Below are 16,454 nucleotides of genomic sequence, written 5' to 3' on the forward strand. Positions count from 1 at the left end.
GCAAAACTTTATTTCGAAGCTTAGCCCCAAAAAAATGTACAATAGTGAAAAATCGACAATTAAATAAATGAATTCCTTGATGTTTCCTTGACCCTTTTTCCTGTCGATTCAAAACTGATTAGAGAATCGGTAAGTAATTATCAAAAAATCGATATAATTATACAAATTATTATATAGAGCGTATATAACACTCGCATAAATTTACAGTCACGATAAAGAATTACCAACTTCTTGTGCACAGATGGATGAAATTACAAGTAGAGAAAACGATTCCGTCCTCACTTTACTTCACGTTGCGATGCATCGATATTTCGCGAAGAGCTCGCCCATGAAGCCTATATAAAAACCATAGAGAGCGTTTATTCATGCGTGTCGATACAAGTTCCGTGTACTTTCTTATGTCCGTGGATGTATTTCGCATACCGCCCTCGAAATTTGATGCAATTTCATATCATATAGGACATGTATCGATCTCCTCCGGCAGTGATCGCTCAACGATATAATCTCGGATTGTCCTCGGCGCGAACAGGAATCGACTGCACAGCGATTGTTACGATCTATTTTCTAGAAAGTTCTTATTCGATTTCCCGATTCAACGTCTGGTAGAAAGTATAATAATACACCGCGCTACGCGGGAAATCTTAACGCATGAATCGCGACCGTTGACAACGGAAAGAAACGTTTTCCGCAGAAGCGAAAACACGCGTGCTCGTTCTTTTTGCATACACATACGTCGCTTCCCACGAAACATTTCGCTCGATCCACTGTTCGCCGATCGCTGATAAAATGTATACAATGCGAAAGAAAGAGTTCTCTTTCGAAACTCCATTCGTTTTCGCAGACGATATTAATATCTTTGCATTTCTCTCTTATATTCATCTCTTTGCAATTTCTCCTTAAGTGATTTATTTATGTTTTTTATAGAACTTAGTTAATCTGATTTACGATCAGATTCTTACTTTCTAATTTTTTTTTCAATTACTTAAAAATTATTGGAATTTGAAAAATATTATACAAAGTATAAATTGTTATATATAATCGGATTTTGTCGTTTTTAAAACTTGGACGACAGATGTAATTGCTTTGTGCGAGAAATGCATTCTTGTTGCGTTTGTCAATAACAACGTGGCGATCAATAATGTTTGAGAAATTCCATCGCCTACGTTCTTCCTCGATTACCAGCTAATAATCATACGAGCATGACGTACGCCGCTGATGCAAACTCCAGCAGGTTAACCTTGACGAACACCCATGCGTTCCGAATAGTTCTTTTGAAAGAATGCGCAAGGTGAATGATGCATATATTCACCAGAATGCTTTCATTTCATTGACAGTTAAAATACAATTAAAATAGTATTTTATAATATAATAAAACGTATACAACAAAAAATCTTATATCAATATTGTCGACTTAATTGGCAAAAGTTATTATACTATGAAATGCAAAACAAGAGATGAGGGAACAAAAGAAAATTTTTTAGTTTAATATACATTATTGCTATTTATAATTATAGTTGCATTTGCATAACCGTCTAGTTGCTACAATTATCATTTTGTTTTACAAATATAAAGCTGTGAAACAAATATACAACATTGCAAAAGGATGATGCGGCGAAATCTGTTCAAAACGCACGCATTGAGATTAAAGAGTTCGTTGTAACAAAATCAAAAAAAGTATCCGAGATATAGCGAAAAATTTTGCGAAATTGATATCTTAAAGAAACGAGAAATATATTAATATTTTGAAGAACTATGTGATGTTGCTCGAGAAGAGAGTATATTCCTCGCTCTGAAATTTCTACGAGCAACAGGTGTTGTCTGGAAATTCAATATGTGAATCCTTTCGTGACAGTGCGTATCAAGAGTTATTATCATTTGTCGCTCCCGAGAAAAGGGAAAAAAAGGAGGATACCGACGAATCTCTCAATCTTGTCTAGGCCACGCCATTCTGCTTTCACGTTGTTATTTCACCATTGCTCGCCTCAAGCGCGGGAACATCGTCAAGCCCGGCTGATTTCTTTGACATAGAAAGGAAAACCCGCCGTGAAGCTCAATGGAGATAATTACATTATCGATAACAGAATGAGAAATCGTACACATCTCTCGTACCTTTTTTGGAAATTATTTTTGCATCTCCTAGATTACAATTTTATTGAAAAGATCGCAAAATTTTTCGTTGTATCACGTGTACTTTTTTTTTTACGATTCCATTACAACTGGTTCCTTAATCTCAATAAGTGCATTATGGATTTCTAATTTACCGCATCATGGTTATGCAATATTATATATTTGTATTTACGATTTTACATTCGTAAAGCAAAGTGATAATTGTAGCAACTAAAAGATAGTGCAAAATATTTATAAATACTTGTAGAAATAAGGGAAATAGCTTTCACCGAACCTCTATATCTTGTCATTCTCGATACTGGAAGAAGTATATATTATTTTATAAGTCTCGGTATAATTTATCGCGCGACGTTATCATTTCGATTATGAATTTATTCATATTAAAATGTCTCAAGGAGATTTTTTTGCCTCGTTTGCTCGCAACGAGATTTTTAGCTAACGAACCGTTTTGTGTTATGTACGGCAACTTTCATTTGAATTTTTCATCGATCTCTTCTAGCTCGTTGGCCTCTCACTAAAAGATAGTGCAAAATATTTATAAATACTTGTAGAAATAAGGGAAATAGCTTTCATCGAACCTATATCTTGTCATTCTCGATACTGGAAGAAGTATATATTATTTTATAAGTCTCGGTATAATTTATCGCGCGACGTTATCATTTCGATTATGAATTTATTCATATTAAAATGTCTCAAGGAGATTTTTTTGCCTCGTTTGCTCGCAACGAGATTTTTAGCTAACGAACCGTTTTGTGTTATGTACGGCAACTTTCATTTGAATTTTTCATCGATCTCTTCTAGCTCGTTGGCCTCTCACAAGCCACGATCGTTTTTCCGACACTGTGCGCGATTTACGATTGCATCATTTCGTCTGAATAATCTATCATCGTGCAATAATCATTTAAGGGGACTGATCGTGAATAATGCGGGTTTATGGAGGCACCGTTTTCATTTGAATGACAATTGATGTAATTTAGTCCATTTCGAGATATATACTTAAGGACTTTCCGCATTAATCTGTCACGTCAAATAGTGAAACGATGCGACTCGATTGTTCAACTGGCAAATACAATCCTGCGCAGTTTTGCATATTTATCAACGTTCTTACAACATTTATGCTAATCGAGCATTAAAGTTTGCAATTTATAAATTTTTATTTCTAAATGTATAAAACACATATAAATATTTTTTTCGTATTTATTTCTCATGCAATAATGCTATGTATGATACGGTCTAATTAATTTTAAAATTATTTTATTAATTTATTCTTTACTAATCACATACGAGTGACGCAATGTAAGAAATGACGCAAATGTAAAGCTTGGTAGAATTTAGAGCTAATTAATATAATTTAATATTGTATTGGAGATATTTGAAGATAAACAGAAACTGAAATATTTCGTTAGTAAATATTTTATTAGATTTTTCTTCCTCTTCTTTTTACATTAGTATTCTTTCCTTCTTTATTGGAGGTTGTATATTAATCAATTTCGACTGGCACTTAGCGGTTGCATAACTGTTGTCTCTGCTAAATGCGATCAATGTGACAGCTGTCATATTGGTTGATACATTTATACTTCCTACATTTATATTCTTATATAAATCCTTACACGCTATGTTCTTTACATCACGATAAAAGTCAATGTTTTCTCAGATATCAAAAGAGAAAATCTATATCTGTATATATAGAATAACAAACTTATTATCATAGATAAATTAGGATATCAAATATATAGACATTGCATTTTCGCACGATGATAAAAAAGCACGCTGAGATTCATCGATGATTTTTATCAGTACACATTGAGCAGGACGGGAAGAGAATATTCGTGCAATACTCGAGTTTCTCTGGAACGTTTCGTGTACGAAGCCGCATTACGCCATTCAAAATCTTTAAAAAGCATCGCGCGGATTGCGAATCGCAGCCTTGAAGAGTTTTCCGGCTCGATATGACGATCCCTTTAATTCATTAATACAATTTACAGGCTCATCTAAATTTATGTGAACGATCAAGAAATAAACAATTCGTATTTACTGAATAAATTACAATTGACGTAATTTACAACACCACAAAATTTCGTAAATGATCATTTCCATAATTTTCTAATTTAATAAAGCTTGCGTTTGTGTAACTTTGTATTTAAATACTTAAACTATCGAAATATGTTTGCTCGCTTTTTTTGATCGAGAGGGTTAATATCCTAAAATTCTATTTATAAAATCTATTTATATTTGTCTCTGTGTCGAGAATATTAAAATGAATTTAACTGCGTGCATTCCTTTCTTCGCGCACCCAGCTCGCCACGTCACCGGCTCTCGAATGAAAGTACAGTTGACTATACTTGATGAACATAATACCACGTCGCGTGTAACGCGCTACTGTGCACACACGATAACTGCTAAACAGGCTCTTTTATGCCGTCGAATAGACAAGGATACGCGAACGATGTAATCAATGCAATTGAGCCATCTTGCCGCCAGGATTTTACATGCATCGCGATTTAATTATGCACGCGCGCTCATTATAAATAATTTAGTATTAAAACGGCAAGAGGCGAAAATTATTGCGCAGTGATAATATTGGATTTGTAAGATACAAGAAGCTGAAGAAAACGTAAGGTTTTTCAGATGCGCGAGATAAAATAAAAAATATATTTGATCTCCCAAATTCCCTCTCTTCTCTGAAGAATTGGACGTAATAATGCGCTAGAGGATCAATTTCTCTCTAAAACCAGTTTTATTATCTGTAACCTTTCCAAGAAAAACATTTCTATTAAAATTGCTGCATACCAGTCGTATTAATTAGTTATCTCCCTTTCACACGGCAGCTTGTTCTTCCTCTTCCTACTTTCGAATATTAAAAGTTTTTTTCTTAATATAACATGTCTTTTGTGAAAAGGGGCAATATCTATAGTGTATCTATCATTACATTTAATATAAATGGGACATCGAAACCGTTAAAACTCGTTAAGAATACAAGTCCTATCTTTTGCTTTAAGATTGTCCTTCAGGGAATTGCTGTATTTAAATCTTCTTAACTTAATAATTGTCGGTTGTCTTCGATTCCATCCTTATTGATGGGATTCGTTAATATCAGGAATTTACACGCGGTCTTCCCGTTAATCGGCATGTTCGTCGAGGCTGCATCGCAACGCCTGTGCAATTATCGCCTTGAATCCTACTCGCAATTGTGGGCACATTTTAAATACAGATAATTGAAAATAATCATTCAAATACCGTTTATCGTTCAAATAAAATAGTATTTGAAAATATTTATATTGTTCGTTAAGATAAATATAAATACATAAGATATATTTAAAGCGCAATAATCAAGATAATAATTTTAGAAAAATTATCATCTTAATTATTCGGAGAAATTCTTATTTGAATCAATATTCGAACTTTTATTGATCATTTCAAATATTATTTTAAATATTATGTAGTAAGAAAAAAATTAGAAAAGAATTTATATATATATATATAAATAAATTATTATATTTTACATTAATTTTTTATAATTCGAAAAATGGAGAAGAGAAACGGAGTTTTCTTTTAAATATATCTTTATTTTCTAGTTCAAACAGTATGTTTATTCAAATATTATTTTTTACTCATCTCTGCTCGCAGACATTCGAATGCACGCATTCGCTCACACCTTATGCGTAAGACATAACTGTACAGGCGGTTCTCCCCCGACAACCTGTCTCTATCCTAAGCGAGGAGGCGAGGTATGATTGTTGAGGAATCGCGATGCGTGCGCGTCCGTCAAGGATAAAAGGCGCGAAAATAACAGAGCGTAGTACACACGTTATGTGGCGATGCACTTCGCGCTTCCTCGCGGAATCGCGGCGCGAGATCCTTTCGGATGTAGCGTGGCTGATCCATCGAAGTGGATTAGTGGGTCTTCTTTCCGCATGCCGACTCTAAGCGAAATGGTCGAGTCACGCAAAAGCAAAAAAAAAAATCAATGTATAAATTTCAAATAAAAGCTGAAATCATTTATAAAAGAAAGCAAAAGATTTTTAGCAGAGAGAATTGCTATAACCATTGCTAATCCACCACTATAATAGTGGTGGATTATTATTGAAAGCAACTTTTCTTCTTCAGAGCTCGCGCGAGTTCGTAGTCTACACAGGATTATGATATTCGCTAAAATATTAAATTTTTTAAAATATATCATGGCATTTTTGTTTATAAAATATAATTGTTAAAAATAAAATTAAAAAATTATACTCTTTTTATAAAAATAAATCTCTGGATAGACCTATCATGCTGTCCATTTATGCAGGTTTGAATGGCGCAAAAGTATATGCGTTTGTGCATCGAACGTTAAACGCAAGACTTGTTGAACCATGTGCTGAGAATGGGCGCGGCTCGGAATGTCGATCGCGTTCTGAACGAGAATCGTTCGGGACGAGATGGCGAGAGATCGAGACAGAAGCGTAAGGAGAAGAGAGAGGAGAGGAGAGGATCTCAACAGTCGAGAGAAAGAGAAAAGCTCAAAGAGGAACGGGATACCCGTGAAATGAGATTCCGCTAACGACGAGATAATCCGATTTAATCAGCGGCAGGTTCAGCTGCTTGGAATAACGACTTCGCAGTAATTTCAAACACACGAGATGTATATATAAATACGTTTCTCTTCGTAGTAAATAAAATATCGCAAAATATTCTACTTCCATCGCGTATCAATCGCTAATGGTGAAATCATTGACGGAGTTTCTGTTGTAACGATCATGTTGAGAATAATAACATATGCATGCTTGAATAACATGTAGAATGTCTACCTGCCTATGGTATCCGTACATTTCATATTGTTTGTAAATATGTTATTTGCATTATTGCGTGAAGAGAGAGAGAGAGAGAGAGGAAGTTACATCAATGTATAATATTTTATATGCGGTGAGCTGCACCTGCGTTTTAAATTGTCAAGTCGTAACGTAACTCGCACGCGATGCCAATAGATTAATTTAAAAAACTTCCTGTGACATCATAAATCTTAGATTAATAATTATTAATCCTAGATTAAAAATTATTACTTGTTGTGGAAAAATAAAATTTAAAAAATCTCCGAATCAGCTGTTCCAAACGCACATCCGGAACGCATAAGCATTGAAGTATCTCAAACTCTCATTTCGAAAGAATTTATTGCGAGAAAAAAAAAACTGCTTACAATTAGCATACGAAAGAAGCATAGTCATCCTTTAAATAAATACAAAGCTGGTTGCATACATTACTTATATGGTGCAACAATAAACTTTACCATCGCATAATTTTTTCAATAGTCGCAATCACTAAAACTCGACTGTTCATAATTTATCGCATTAAATATTTAAAATATTTAGTTAACTTGATATTTGTTTCAAAAAAAGGAAAATCTTTTTCTTGTCTCCGTAATTCTCTTCTCAACATAAACTTAAACATTCAAGGATCTGCAATGATATTAACTAATATTTTTTATTAAGAAAAATTGGATAAGAATTTGAATTAACGTTTCTCACTAGTATTCGTTGGTATGCCTTCTCCCTTCTCTATACAAATACCAGAGACATCCTCTCGAGTAGATTCCATGAAAAGTTTGCGAGAATAACATCCGTTCGACTTTCAGTAATCCTAGAGGGTAAACTTGGTCTTTGACACGCACATTCAACCACAACAAGACAGCGGAAGTCACAAGGAAGAATTCCATTTCCTACCTTCCCTTTCTCAAGAAAAAAATGCATTTTTGTTAAAACTAAATAGATTACGTAATCTCCGTTAATTATTATTTCCTTTCACAGCCTTACTATAATTAATAGAAACTTACTTTTTATTAATCCATTTTTGCGCACGCAATTAGTCAATCGTAATATCCTGTGTATTTTAACTGAGGAAACTCCTATAGACTAATTTTTTATATTCCTTTGTTTATATATTACAAATTACTAGAGTCTCTGAAAAGTAAATACAAATTATTTTTTTATGATATACACTTTATTTGTTTACTATAGCTTCCCTAAAATTTTCGATTTCCAGGAATGTAATTATCCTGTCGCAAAACTAAATAAAATGTGAGATTCTACACTACATCAGTTTATAAATTGCATTTAAGTATGCATTTAATCTTTAAATTAGATACACTTAAGTAATCGCTTATTTTGACGCGCGTCTATATTTTAAATAGCTTTGCAGTTTAAATGGATTGTTTGTGATTATTCAAAAGATTGATAATAGTAATAATAATAATATGCAGTTACTATAATGAGAACAATAACTCGTTATATAATAATAAATATCCGTTGTGTGATCATGAATGAAATTATAATGATTAAGGATATTACCATGTAATATAATTACACGTTATTAAACGAGCAAAAAAATACTATATTATTAATAAAAATAAGAAGGAGAATTAGAAAAAAATAAACTTTGCGTATAAATTTCAAAAACTACAGCTACATCACAGTGGAGTCTCGTTACAGCATTCTGTGTTCGTATCTTTAAGGATCGATGTTTTGCACAGGAAGTAGAAAAAAATTAAATTCACGAGCACGCTAGTTGATGACAGCTTCGGTCCTCGGGAATAATGAGATCCGGATGTGATCTAACTTCGGACAGGAAGGTGTCCATTTTCATAAATGATCGAAGCCTTCATTCAAGCCGCGGACTATCCGCGTGCACACAGTGGGAGTTTAATCAAAATTTGAATAAGCGCTGCGCTGAGAGTACAAAATAGGGGCACGTTCGCGGCTGAATCGAGTTAGCTTTAACAACGACGCTGATGACGTTCCACGACGAGGCACGTAGAACATCATCAGAAAATTTCGTCATCGTTTTCGCAATCCATTTACATTTTTTCAATGCAACTCAAACTACGTACGTTAATGCAACATGAAACCATGTTATACACGAGTTATAGGAGATTACAATTTCCATTGTAATTTCTTCCCAGAAAAGATCCTGCAAGATACACACAAAACGTCCCAAAAAGTCACGTATATTCTATCTTGGAATCTTCCATGATGCATGAATTTTATATTGGATATAATTTTTTCGTAAATTTTCATTTTTATGAAACGTCGAAAATGTCAGGTTCTCGCATATTCCTAACGCAAAGATCTGCTCTGTTTAAAAAGCTGCGTATTTTAATAGTTCTTCAAGCTTGTTTTTTTTTTCTCCCTGACTATACATCTGTTTCGAATGCAGACAATGCAGAAAAGATAAAAGAACGGATTTCATTTTGGATTGTTCTGGTTGCAATACAATGGTTATCTTAATGTATTTTAAATTTGGAGCGGAGAAATATGTGGTCCTAAAAATGCTTTAATAAAAGATAGAAACAAAACAATTTGCTTTTTTAAGGAAAAATATGGAGAGCAAAAGCATATTTTATATAGAATATGCTTTATAAATTTGTGTCACACATATTTTCTCTTATATTTTAAGTTCAACAAAGTCAAACAAATTTATTATAAAATTATTATAAAATAACTATATTTTTAATAAAGTATTTGTTATATTAAGTAATGAATATCTTTTTTGTTTAGATATTTTCAAAATATAAAATATTTCTTAATCTCTTTTTTATAGGATTATTTCTACAAATATTAGTTCTAAAATTAATCCATACTTTCATTTGATTTTATATCTTTTTCTAACGATAATATGAGAAAAATATAATGAATCAACCTTTGGCTTAACTAATGTTTGTTTATGCGAGAACATCTCGTGTGTAAATAAACATTTGAACTTGGAGCACGCATATTTATCAATGTTTAAGAAAATATCTTCTTCCATAAATAATAGCAAAGTAATCAAGTTTAGATCACACACATACACACATTCATACCGCAATGATTATCGTACCCTTCAATTTTCGTATCTCACCCTTGGCACTTTTCTTAGATATCAAAGACATCGCTACAAACCTGGATCTGGGCGCGCTTGACCTCGGTATAGAGCCAGTTGTCCGTGGAAAAGGCGATCGCCAGAAGGGCAGTGGCGATGATACCGGTTATGGTGGCGAGGGACAACGTCACCGCGGAGCACGGCATCTTGGTATTTTATCTCTGATGTCTCTCCTTCTTCCTCGGTCTCTTCTTCGCGTCTTCCGTTACCTTCACCTCACACTCACCGCGCGACTTACGTGGTTACTACCGTTTACGTGAGCATTCGCGCACGGGGAAGGAAGAGTTGCCACGCAAAGCGATACCACACGGCTTTTGGATAGAGAGGAGAGCTGGACCGCGAGCGCGTTGAAGATTTTGGAGAACGCGATACGCGCCGATCCCGCGGGAAATTCACCGCGACTCGAAGGAAGGGATTATGAGGGAATCGATCGACCCGGACGGACTCCGGGATCTCGATATATACAACGAGTACGTCCTTCAGGATGCGTGCTCCGCCGCGATGCACATCACACCATCATTCCTCTCGCAACGGCAACGATACTAACGGCCCGACTCGCCTCGAAGAAAAGCCAGCCGAGAGCCGGCCGAGAGAGCAAGGAGAGAGAACCGGACCCCAGGTGGGGACCGACTCGTAGCCTCGGGCAGGTATATTACCTGTGTTTTATCCGCAGCGGTGCTCAACGCATGCGACCTGCTGCACCTGGCAGCCTGGTATCAAGCTTGGGGAAGCGGTGGCGATCTCTTAATTCGGAAAAAAACATCCGCTATCTTTTCGCAGAAATTCCTGAGACTCGACGAAACTCCGCGATACCGACCATCATTTCACAATTTGTTGCAAAAGTGTTATTATCCAGCGATCGAAACGAGATCTACGACTATGATATATTCCAAATTTTTTCGATGCCATGATGCTTGCAAATGATCATATTTATTCGTAACGATATAAAATAAATTAATCTGTAGTCGCAGCGTATCGAGAATTGAATTCTCCAAAATTATATCTCTTTCAAATCTTGTGTTATATCGAATTGCACATTTACGTGGTTCATAGACTTCTAGATATTTTTTTAATAACATGTGATATGGGGCACATGTTTCGATAACGCTAGTGTAAAAACACAATATATGGATTTCATATCAATACATGTTTATATATGCGTGCGACATTTATTGTCGCCCGTATATCTATGAAAACCCGTTTGGATACGGTCGAGGTAAACGCTTAGGAAAGTTGTTCTACGAAATGAGAACAGTTTCTTCGAGGCTGTGTACCTGCCGTCTACTCGCGTCGAACCGCTCCTGCCTCGTCCCTATAGCGAGCGCGATCCCACCACCACCGTGAGATAAAGTTAGCGTAAACGTCGGGGAAAAGCGTAGAATTCTTCGCATTCTGTGAACTCTTGGATCGCTCATGATTTCGCAGGGTGTCGCTGCCGAGTTCTTTCAAGAAGCATTGCTCTTTGCTTTCGCAGACGTGTATTTCCTAAAAGGAAATACCGCGATATCCGATGACTTATATCTCGACATGGAAAAATAACTTTATGAAATATTATAATGCAAAGAAAATGAGAATATATTTTCTATTTTTCAAATATAAATATATAAAAAATAAATTTCAAATTTCAGATCATAATAATTTTGCAATTTTCGTAGTTTTGAAAATATTTAAAATATATCATATTTTGCGAAAATCCTGACAAATATAATTGAATTCTTAGAAGACAAAATTGAAAAGTTTAATTAGATCTCTAAAATCATAATCAATAGACAAAATTTCATTTTATATCGTAACCTATAACTTAATCAATAGATAATTGGAAATCTGTAATTTAACTTTTGAAAATCCTATTTTATAACTTATTTTTGATTATTTCAATATTGTTTTAAATTAAAATAAAAAACCTCTTCTCTCAAAATATATATAAACAATTGAATTAATTTTACTTAAAAATATTTTACGCGCGTGTTTTTTCCATAATTTTTATAATATTAAAAATATATTTCTTTCTCTCTTTTTTTCTTTCTTAAGTAAAATATCAAAGTATAGAAATTTCTATAAGACAATAAAATTAATATATATATATGTATGTATGTAATACATAAATATATGTATTACATTAATTTTTTTCAATATCTCCGATGTTTATAAAAATCATAAATAAGAAGAAACTTAATTACGTTTAGATACATTAATTATATTTCAAAATTGTAGGATCATAAGGTGTACCCTGAAAAGGTGATCCTTTCGCATTCCATGCCTGTTTCAAAGTAGTCTCCATCTTCTATAAATACAATTACAAATTGTTCAGAAATTCATTATTTTTTTTTTATATATTAGACAAAACATAGATAATTACAATTTCCTCAGACGTCGGTTTGCCTAAAAGCTTTTGTTGCTGATTCCACATCAATTTCTGCACTTTCATCTGTTCTTCTGGTATCATATCATCGAAATGTTTTGAACAGTCAATCTTGCTCAAATCGATTTTTGGTTCATCGACTATTAAGGCTTCCCACCATCTTTCAGTAGCTTTCTCAAGATGAATCTATAATCACAGATAAATAAATGAATATTACAAGTTAAATACAAATTCGATGTTACAGTAAGTTAAATCAGATATCTTATGCATATTGAATATACATTTATGTGCTTTCCAGCTTCAATATTCCATATAGATTCATCTTTCCGTATCTTAAAACTAAGCTTGCCATTGAAAATATTATCCCATTTAAAATTTGTTGAAGAATTCAAAGGCTTGACATCGATTTTGACTTCGTCCGAACTTATATTAACTCTGATTGTATCTTTGGATATCTTGACATGTTCTGGTATCTTTACAAGTACATCCAAGTCATTCAGTGTCTGTGTCCAAATATAATTGTCTCTTACAGCTCCGTTATAACTATCTGATACATTATCTGTCTTCAATGATTGTGCAGAAGGTAGATTAATGTTAGTAGATTCACTGCACGAGTCAATTTCAATTTCTTGCACAGCTGGTGGAACAAGTCTACAATTTTCATTGTCTGTCAAAGTTAACTGATTTGAATGTGATATGCTACTGCTATTCTTGATTGTGTTGTCCTTTACAGACGATATTGTCTTTTGTAAAGTTGATGCAATATTTTTCCACTTGTATATGCTATTTGATACAAGTTTCTCCGCTACTCCAGGTGGAAAGCCTAATTTTTGTTCCGAGTTTGATTCAACGTAAAAGTCTGTGCTGTTGTAAAATATCATTGTTCAAGAAGAAATTATAATATATTTTTGTAAAATGTTATTATATGAAAAGAGATTTGATTATTAAGAACGATTTAGAGCATTTAAAAATACAAGGTAAAATAGGATAAAAATATTGATGTTTTTAATAGCATACTTACCACCTGTATAAAAATCCAAAAAAGGCATCCAAGAAATTATTAATGTTTTTTTCTTCACGAAGTATGTGTAAAAACGTTTGATCGTGGTTCATTCCCATGATTGAATGAAGTCCTACAAATACTTAACACATTCTGCTAATACATAAGAAACAGCTTGTCAAATATATAAAAAGAGTGTAAAAAATTGAACTGTTTTGAACAGACTTGTGGTAATATATACAGCTTAAAGTTTTTATTAAAAATGCTTAAAAATAACCTATATATAGAACAATCTATAGGAAATGGATTGTTTGCTGAAAATAAAATAGTTGGTATATACAATATGTGTAATTTATGTCAGAGTACCCAAATGTGTGCTCGGAAAAAATATTGTTCACGTTTAGTTTTACTAATTTAAGTAATCTAAAGAATGTCAGATGATACAGGCATAATAATTTGATACGCGTGCGTACAACTAATCGAGATATTCGAGATAACGCGCTTCATGTCTGTCAGTATCAGCTGATGTTCTCGGGAATTGGCATAATGGCCGCGTTCAGCAGAGAAAGCGCTTAGTTATCGTCTTGTCAACACTCGACGTTGATTCGTTGGTTCTAAAAGTAAGAACCAATCACATTCGATTGCTACTAAGCAGTTTTCTCTGCTGAACGCGACCATTGGCAATTGGCAGTGAATATCGGAACGCAGCCATAGTAAACGTCAAATGCGAGTGGTTGTCATTTAAATGAAAAAGTAAATACGTAAAAAAGTTAAAATACCATAATTGCATTAATATTGTCTGGAAAGGAATAGTTGTCAGTTATTATCGAATAAAAATGTATTAGATTACGAGTGATAATCTGGAAAGAGACAGTATTTACATCACTGTTGGAACTTATATGAAAATAGCTCTAATGTGTGTGTCTACATAATATTTTGAACAATTTATTAATTACAAAAATTAATTAAACAGCGATCTGTGTAATATATTAATTTACTGCATATAATTAGTAAATTAATATTATATATAGCGATCATATAATAAGTCGCTAAAACATAACCTTCTTTTTGTTACATTAAATAGTGTACACTATGGCAAGTGTACCTGGTTTTACATCAGAAACTGCAAAAGGTAGATAGAGTTTAAACAGTCTATTTTAAAATCACGTATTACTGGAATTGAAAATTATATCAAATTAATATATAAGCAAACTTTCCTTGTTTTTTTTTTACAGCTATATTGACAGATATCCTGACAGCACTGAATACACCAGAAAACTTGCAAAAGTTTACAGAGGCAAAGGAAAATTCCGGCAATGAAATGTTGAAAATGATGCAGTTTGTATTTCCATTAGTGACACAGATTCAAATGGATGTTATAAAAAATTATGGTTTTCCAGAGGGTAGAGAAGGTGCGTATATATAGATGAAAATATACCAATAACATAAAATAAAAATTAATTGCTGTATGTACACAAAACAGGAACTGTACAATTTGCACAGCTCATTAGAGCTTTAGAGAGAGAAGATACCGAAGTAGCACAATTACATAGTCAAGTCCGTTCGTATTTTCTTCCACCAGTTACAACAAATTCTTCGACTGAAGCATCTCTTTAGAAAAACAGTTGAGTCATATCTATACATATATAAATTATTATGATAGAAAACCATTGTATACATATATTATTTTTATTTCAAAACTGCTTCAACAGCATAAATAAGGATAACTTATACAAGTTGAAAAAATTATCACATGCATTCTATGAAAACAAATAATGGATTTTATATTATGTTTCATTTCATTTGTTATATATATTTTTTAATATTTTGACAAATTAATTATATATATATATATATAAAAAATTCTCTGATCATCACTTAATGTTAAGCTTATGTGTAGTATTCTAGTGAGGGTATTTGTGTAAAGATAAATAACATTTTTTTTATGAAAGGAGTAATAAGAATATTGTAATTCTATCCCCATTTCATTACAGAATACTTTTGAATACTTTTGCTTAAATATATAGAGATTCCAACTAATATAAATATAAATTTAGTAAGTTTGTATATACACATTTTCTCCTGTGAAAAAAAAAGTCCCAAGAAATTTTAAATATTTAATTTAGAGAAGAGAGAAAACTTAAAAATTTTTATATTTATTTGTATAATATTAATAAGTATATCATATAATCTACTAAAATATATAATATTTTTTTATTTATATAAATGTTCTTTGAATTTTTCTGCTATTACATCTTAACTCTAAAAACTAACCAAATATTCCACTGTTCGCACAGAGCTGAAGTTGTGTATACATCATGATTTATATATTTATACAAATAAGTAAAAAATATAATTATATAATTATATAAACAAAATCGAAAAATAAAGAATGCTGTGATACATTTTCAACAGGCATAATGGCTAATAGAATCATTTATATTTCAAATATATATATATTATCGAATCGCTGAAAACAATGATTGTATAATTATAATAAATTTTCACTTATCATTATATATACATTTTAACTTCATATTCTGGCGAACATCTGGATAAATACATATTAAATATACAGTTTCACTCAATTAAGCAAGTATATTAAAATTGCATAAAGCCAACAAAAATTATAGATTTAACGATAAATAATACATTGGAATTATTTCCTTGACATTTACTTAGAACAGTTTGAATCGTGCAACTTGATTTACTTGGATAGAAATAAGCCAATACAGTCCCCCTTTGCCAATGTATAGAGTGAAAGTTTTCTTTGTATAAAACTGTAAAATGCGTTATTATTTTTTTGAAGAAAAAGATGCTGAGATCATACAAGAAAAAATCTAATGATTTTATTTGAAAAAAATTTTGCTTGTGATCTTTATTTATCCATAAACGGATATATATATATATATATATATATATATATATATATATATATATATATATATATATATATATATATATATATATATATATATATATATATATATATATATATATATATATATATATATATATATATATATATATATATATATATATATATATATATATATATATATATATATATATATATAT

The 16,454-nt window shown here is 32.3% G+C and overlaps 3 protein-coding genes and 1 long non-coding RNA gene across 11 annotated transcripts in view; 1 reads left to right on the forward strand and 3 right to left on the reverse strand.

The window, feature by feature from the left end:
- LOC115232834 overlaps nucleotides 1-11,555 on the reverse strand; it is a 29,113-nt gene extending 17,558 nt beyond the window's left edge. Inside the window, exon 1 of one of the 2 annotated variants that reach the window (XM_029802964.1) lies at nucleotides 10,035-11,555. In XM_029802964.1, the coding sequence (XP_029658824.1) occupies nucleotides 10,035-10,160 (126 nt within the window). In that variant the 5' untranslated portion in view covers nucleotides 10,161-11,555. The remainder of the gene's footprint in view (nucleotides 1-10,034) is intronic. The other variant, XM_029802963.1, reaches the window with a different exon arrangement.
- Nucleotides 5,662-8,057, reverse strand: LOC115232841. Of its 3 annotated transcripts, none has more exons than XR_003883666.1 (3): nucleotides 7,934-8,057; nucleotides 7,629-7,828; nucleotides 5,662-6,050 (listed from the first exon to the last, which is right to left on the reverse strand). It is a non-coding gene; the product is annotated as an uncharacterized LOC115232841 (long non-coding RNA). The 3 variants fall into 3 exon arrangements; XR_003883664.1 differs by having other exon boundaries at nucleotides 5,662-7,559; XR_003883665.1 differs by having other exon boundaries at nucleotides 5,662-7,559; nucleotides 7,629-7,832.
- A 517-nt stretch (nucleotides 11,556-12,072) lies between the features above and the next one.
- On the reverse strand, nucleotides 12,073-13,879 carry LOC115232832 (nudC domain-containing protein 3). Of its 3 annotated transcripts, none has more exons than XM_029802962.1 (5): nucleotides 13,743-13,879; nucleotides 13,398-13,529; nucleotides 12,658-13,235; nucleotides 12,374-12,562; nucleotides 12,073-12,298 (listed from the first exon to the last, which is right to left on the reverse strand). In XM_029802962.1, exons 2-5 carry the CDS (start codon nucleotides 13,423-13,425, stop codon nucleotides 12,206-12,208), a joined length of 888 nt encoding a protein of 295 aa, XP_029658822.1. In that variant the 5' UTR covers nucleotides 13,426-13,529; nucleotides 13,743-13,879; the 3' UTR covers nucleotides 12,073-12,205. The 3 variants fall into 3 exon arrangements, with proteins under 3 accessions (XP_029658822.1, XP_029658820.1, XP_029658821.1); XM_029802960.1 differs by having other exon boundaries at nucleotides 12,658-13,240; XM_029802961.1 differs by having other exon boundaries at nucleotides 13,398-13,860.
- A 109-nt stretch (nucleotides 13,880-13,988) lies between these two features.
- LOC115232838 (protein C10) lies at nucleotides 13,989-15,794 on the forward strand. Of its 3 annotated transcripts, none has more exons than XM_029802971.1 (4): nucleotides 13,989-14,129; nucleotides 14,461-14,508; nucleotides 14,612-14,788; nucleotides 14,860-15,794. In XM_029802971.1, coding segments are annotated over exons 1-4 (360 nt in total). In that variant the 5' UTR covers nucleotides 13,989-14,128; the 3' UTR covers nucleotides 14,994-15,794. The 3 variants fall into 3 exon arrangements, with proteins under 3 accessions (XP_029658831.1, XP_029658833.1, XP_029658832.1); XM_029802973.1 differs by having other exon boundaries at nucleotides 14,040-14,292; XM_029802972.1 differs by having other exon boundaries at nucleotides 14,040-14,508.
- The last annotated feature ends 660 nt before the right edge of the window (nucleotides 15,795-16,454 follow it).

Source organism: Formica exsecta, unplaced genomic scaffold (genome assembly GCF_003651465.1).
Source record: "Formica exsecta isolate Colony F162 unplaced genomic scaffold, ASM365146v1 scaffold15, whole genome shotgun sequence".
Classification (NCBI taxonomy): domain Eukaryota; kingdom Metazoa; phylum Arthropoda; class Insecta; order Hymenoptera; family Formicidae; genus Formica; species Formica exsecta.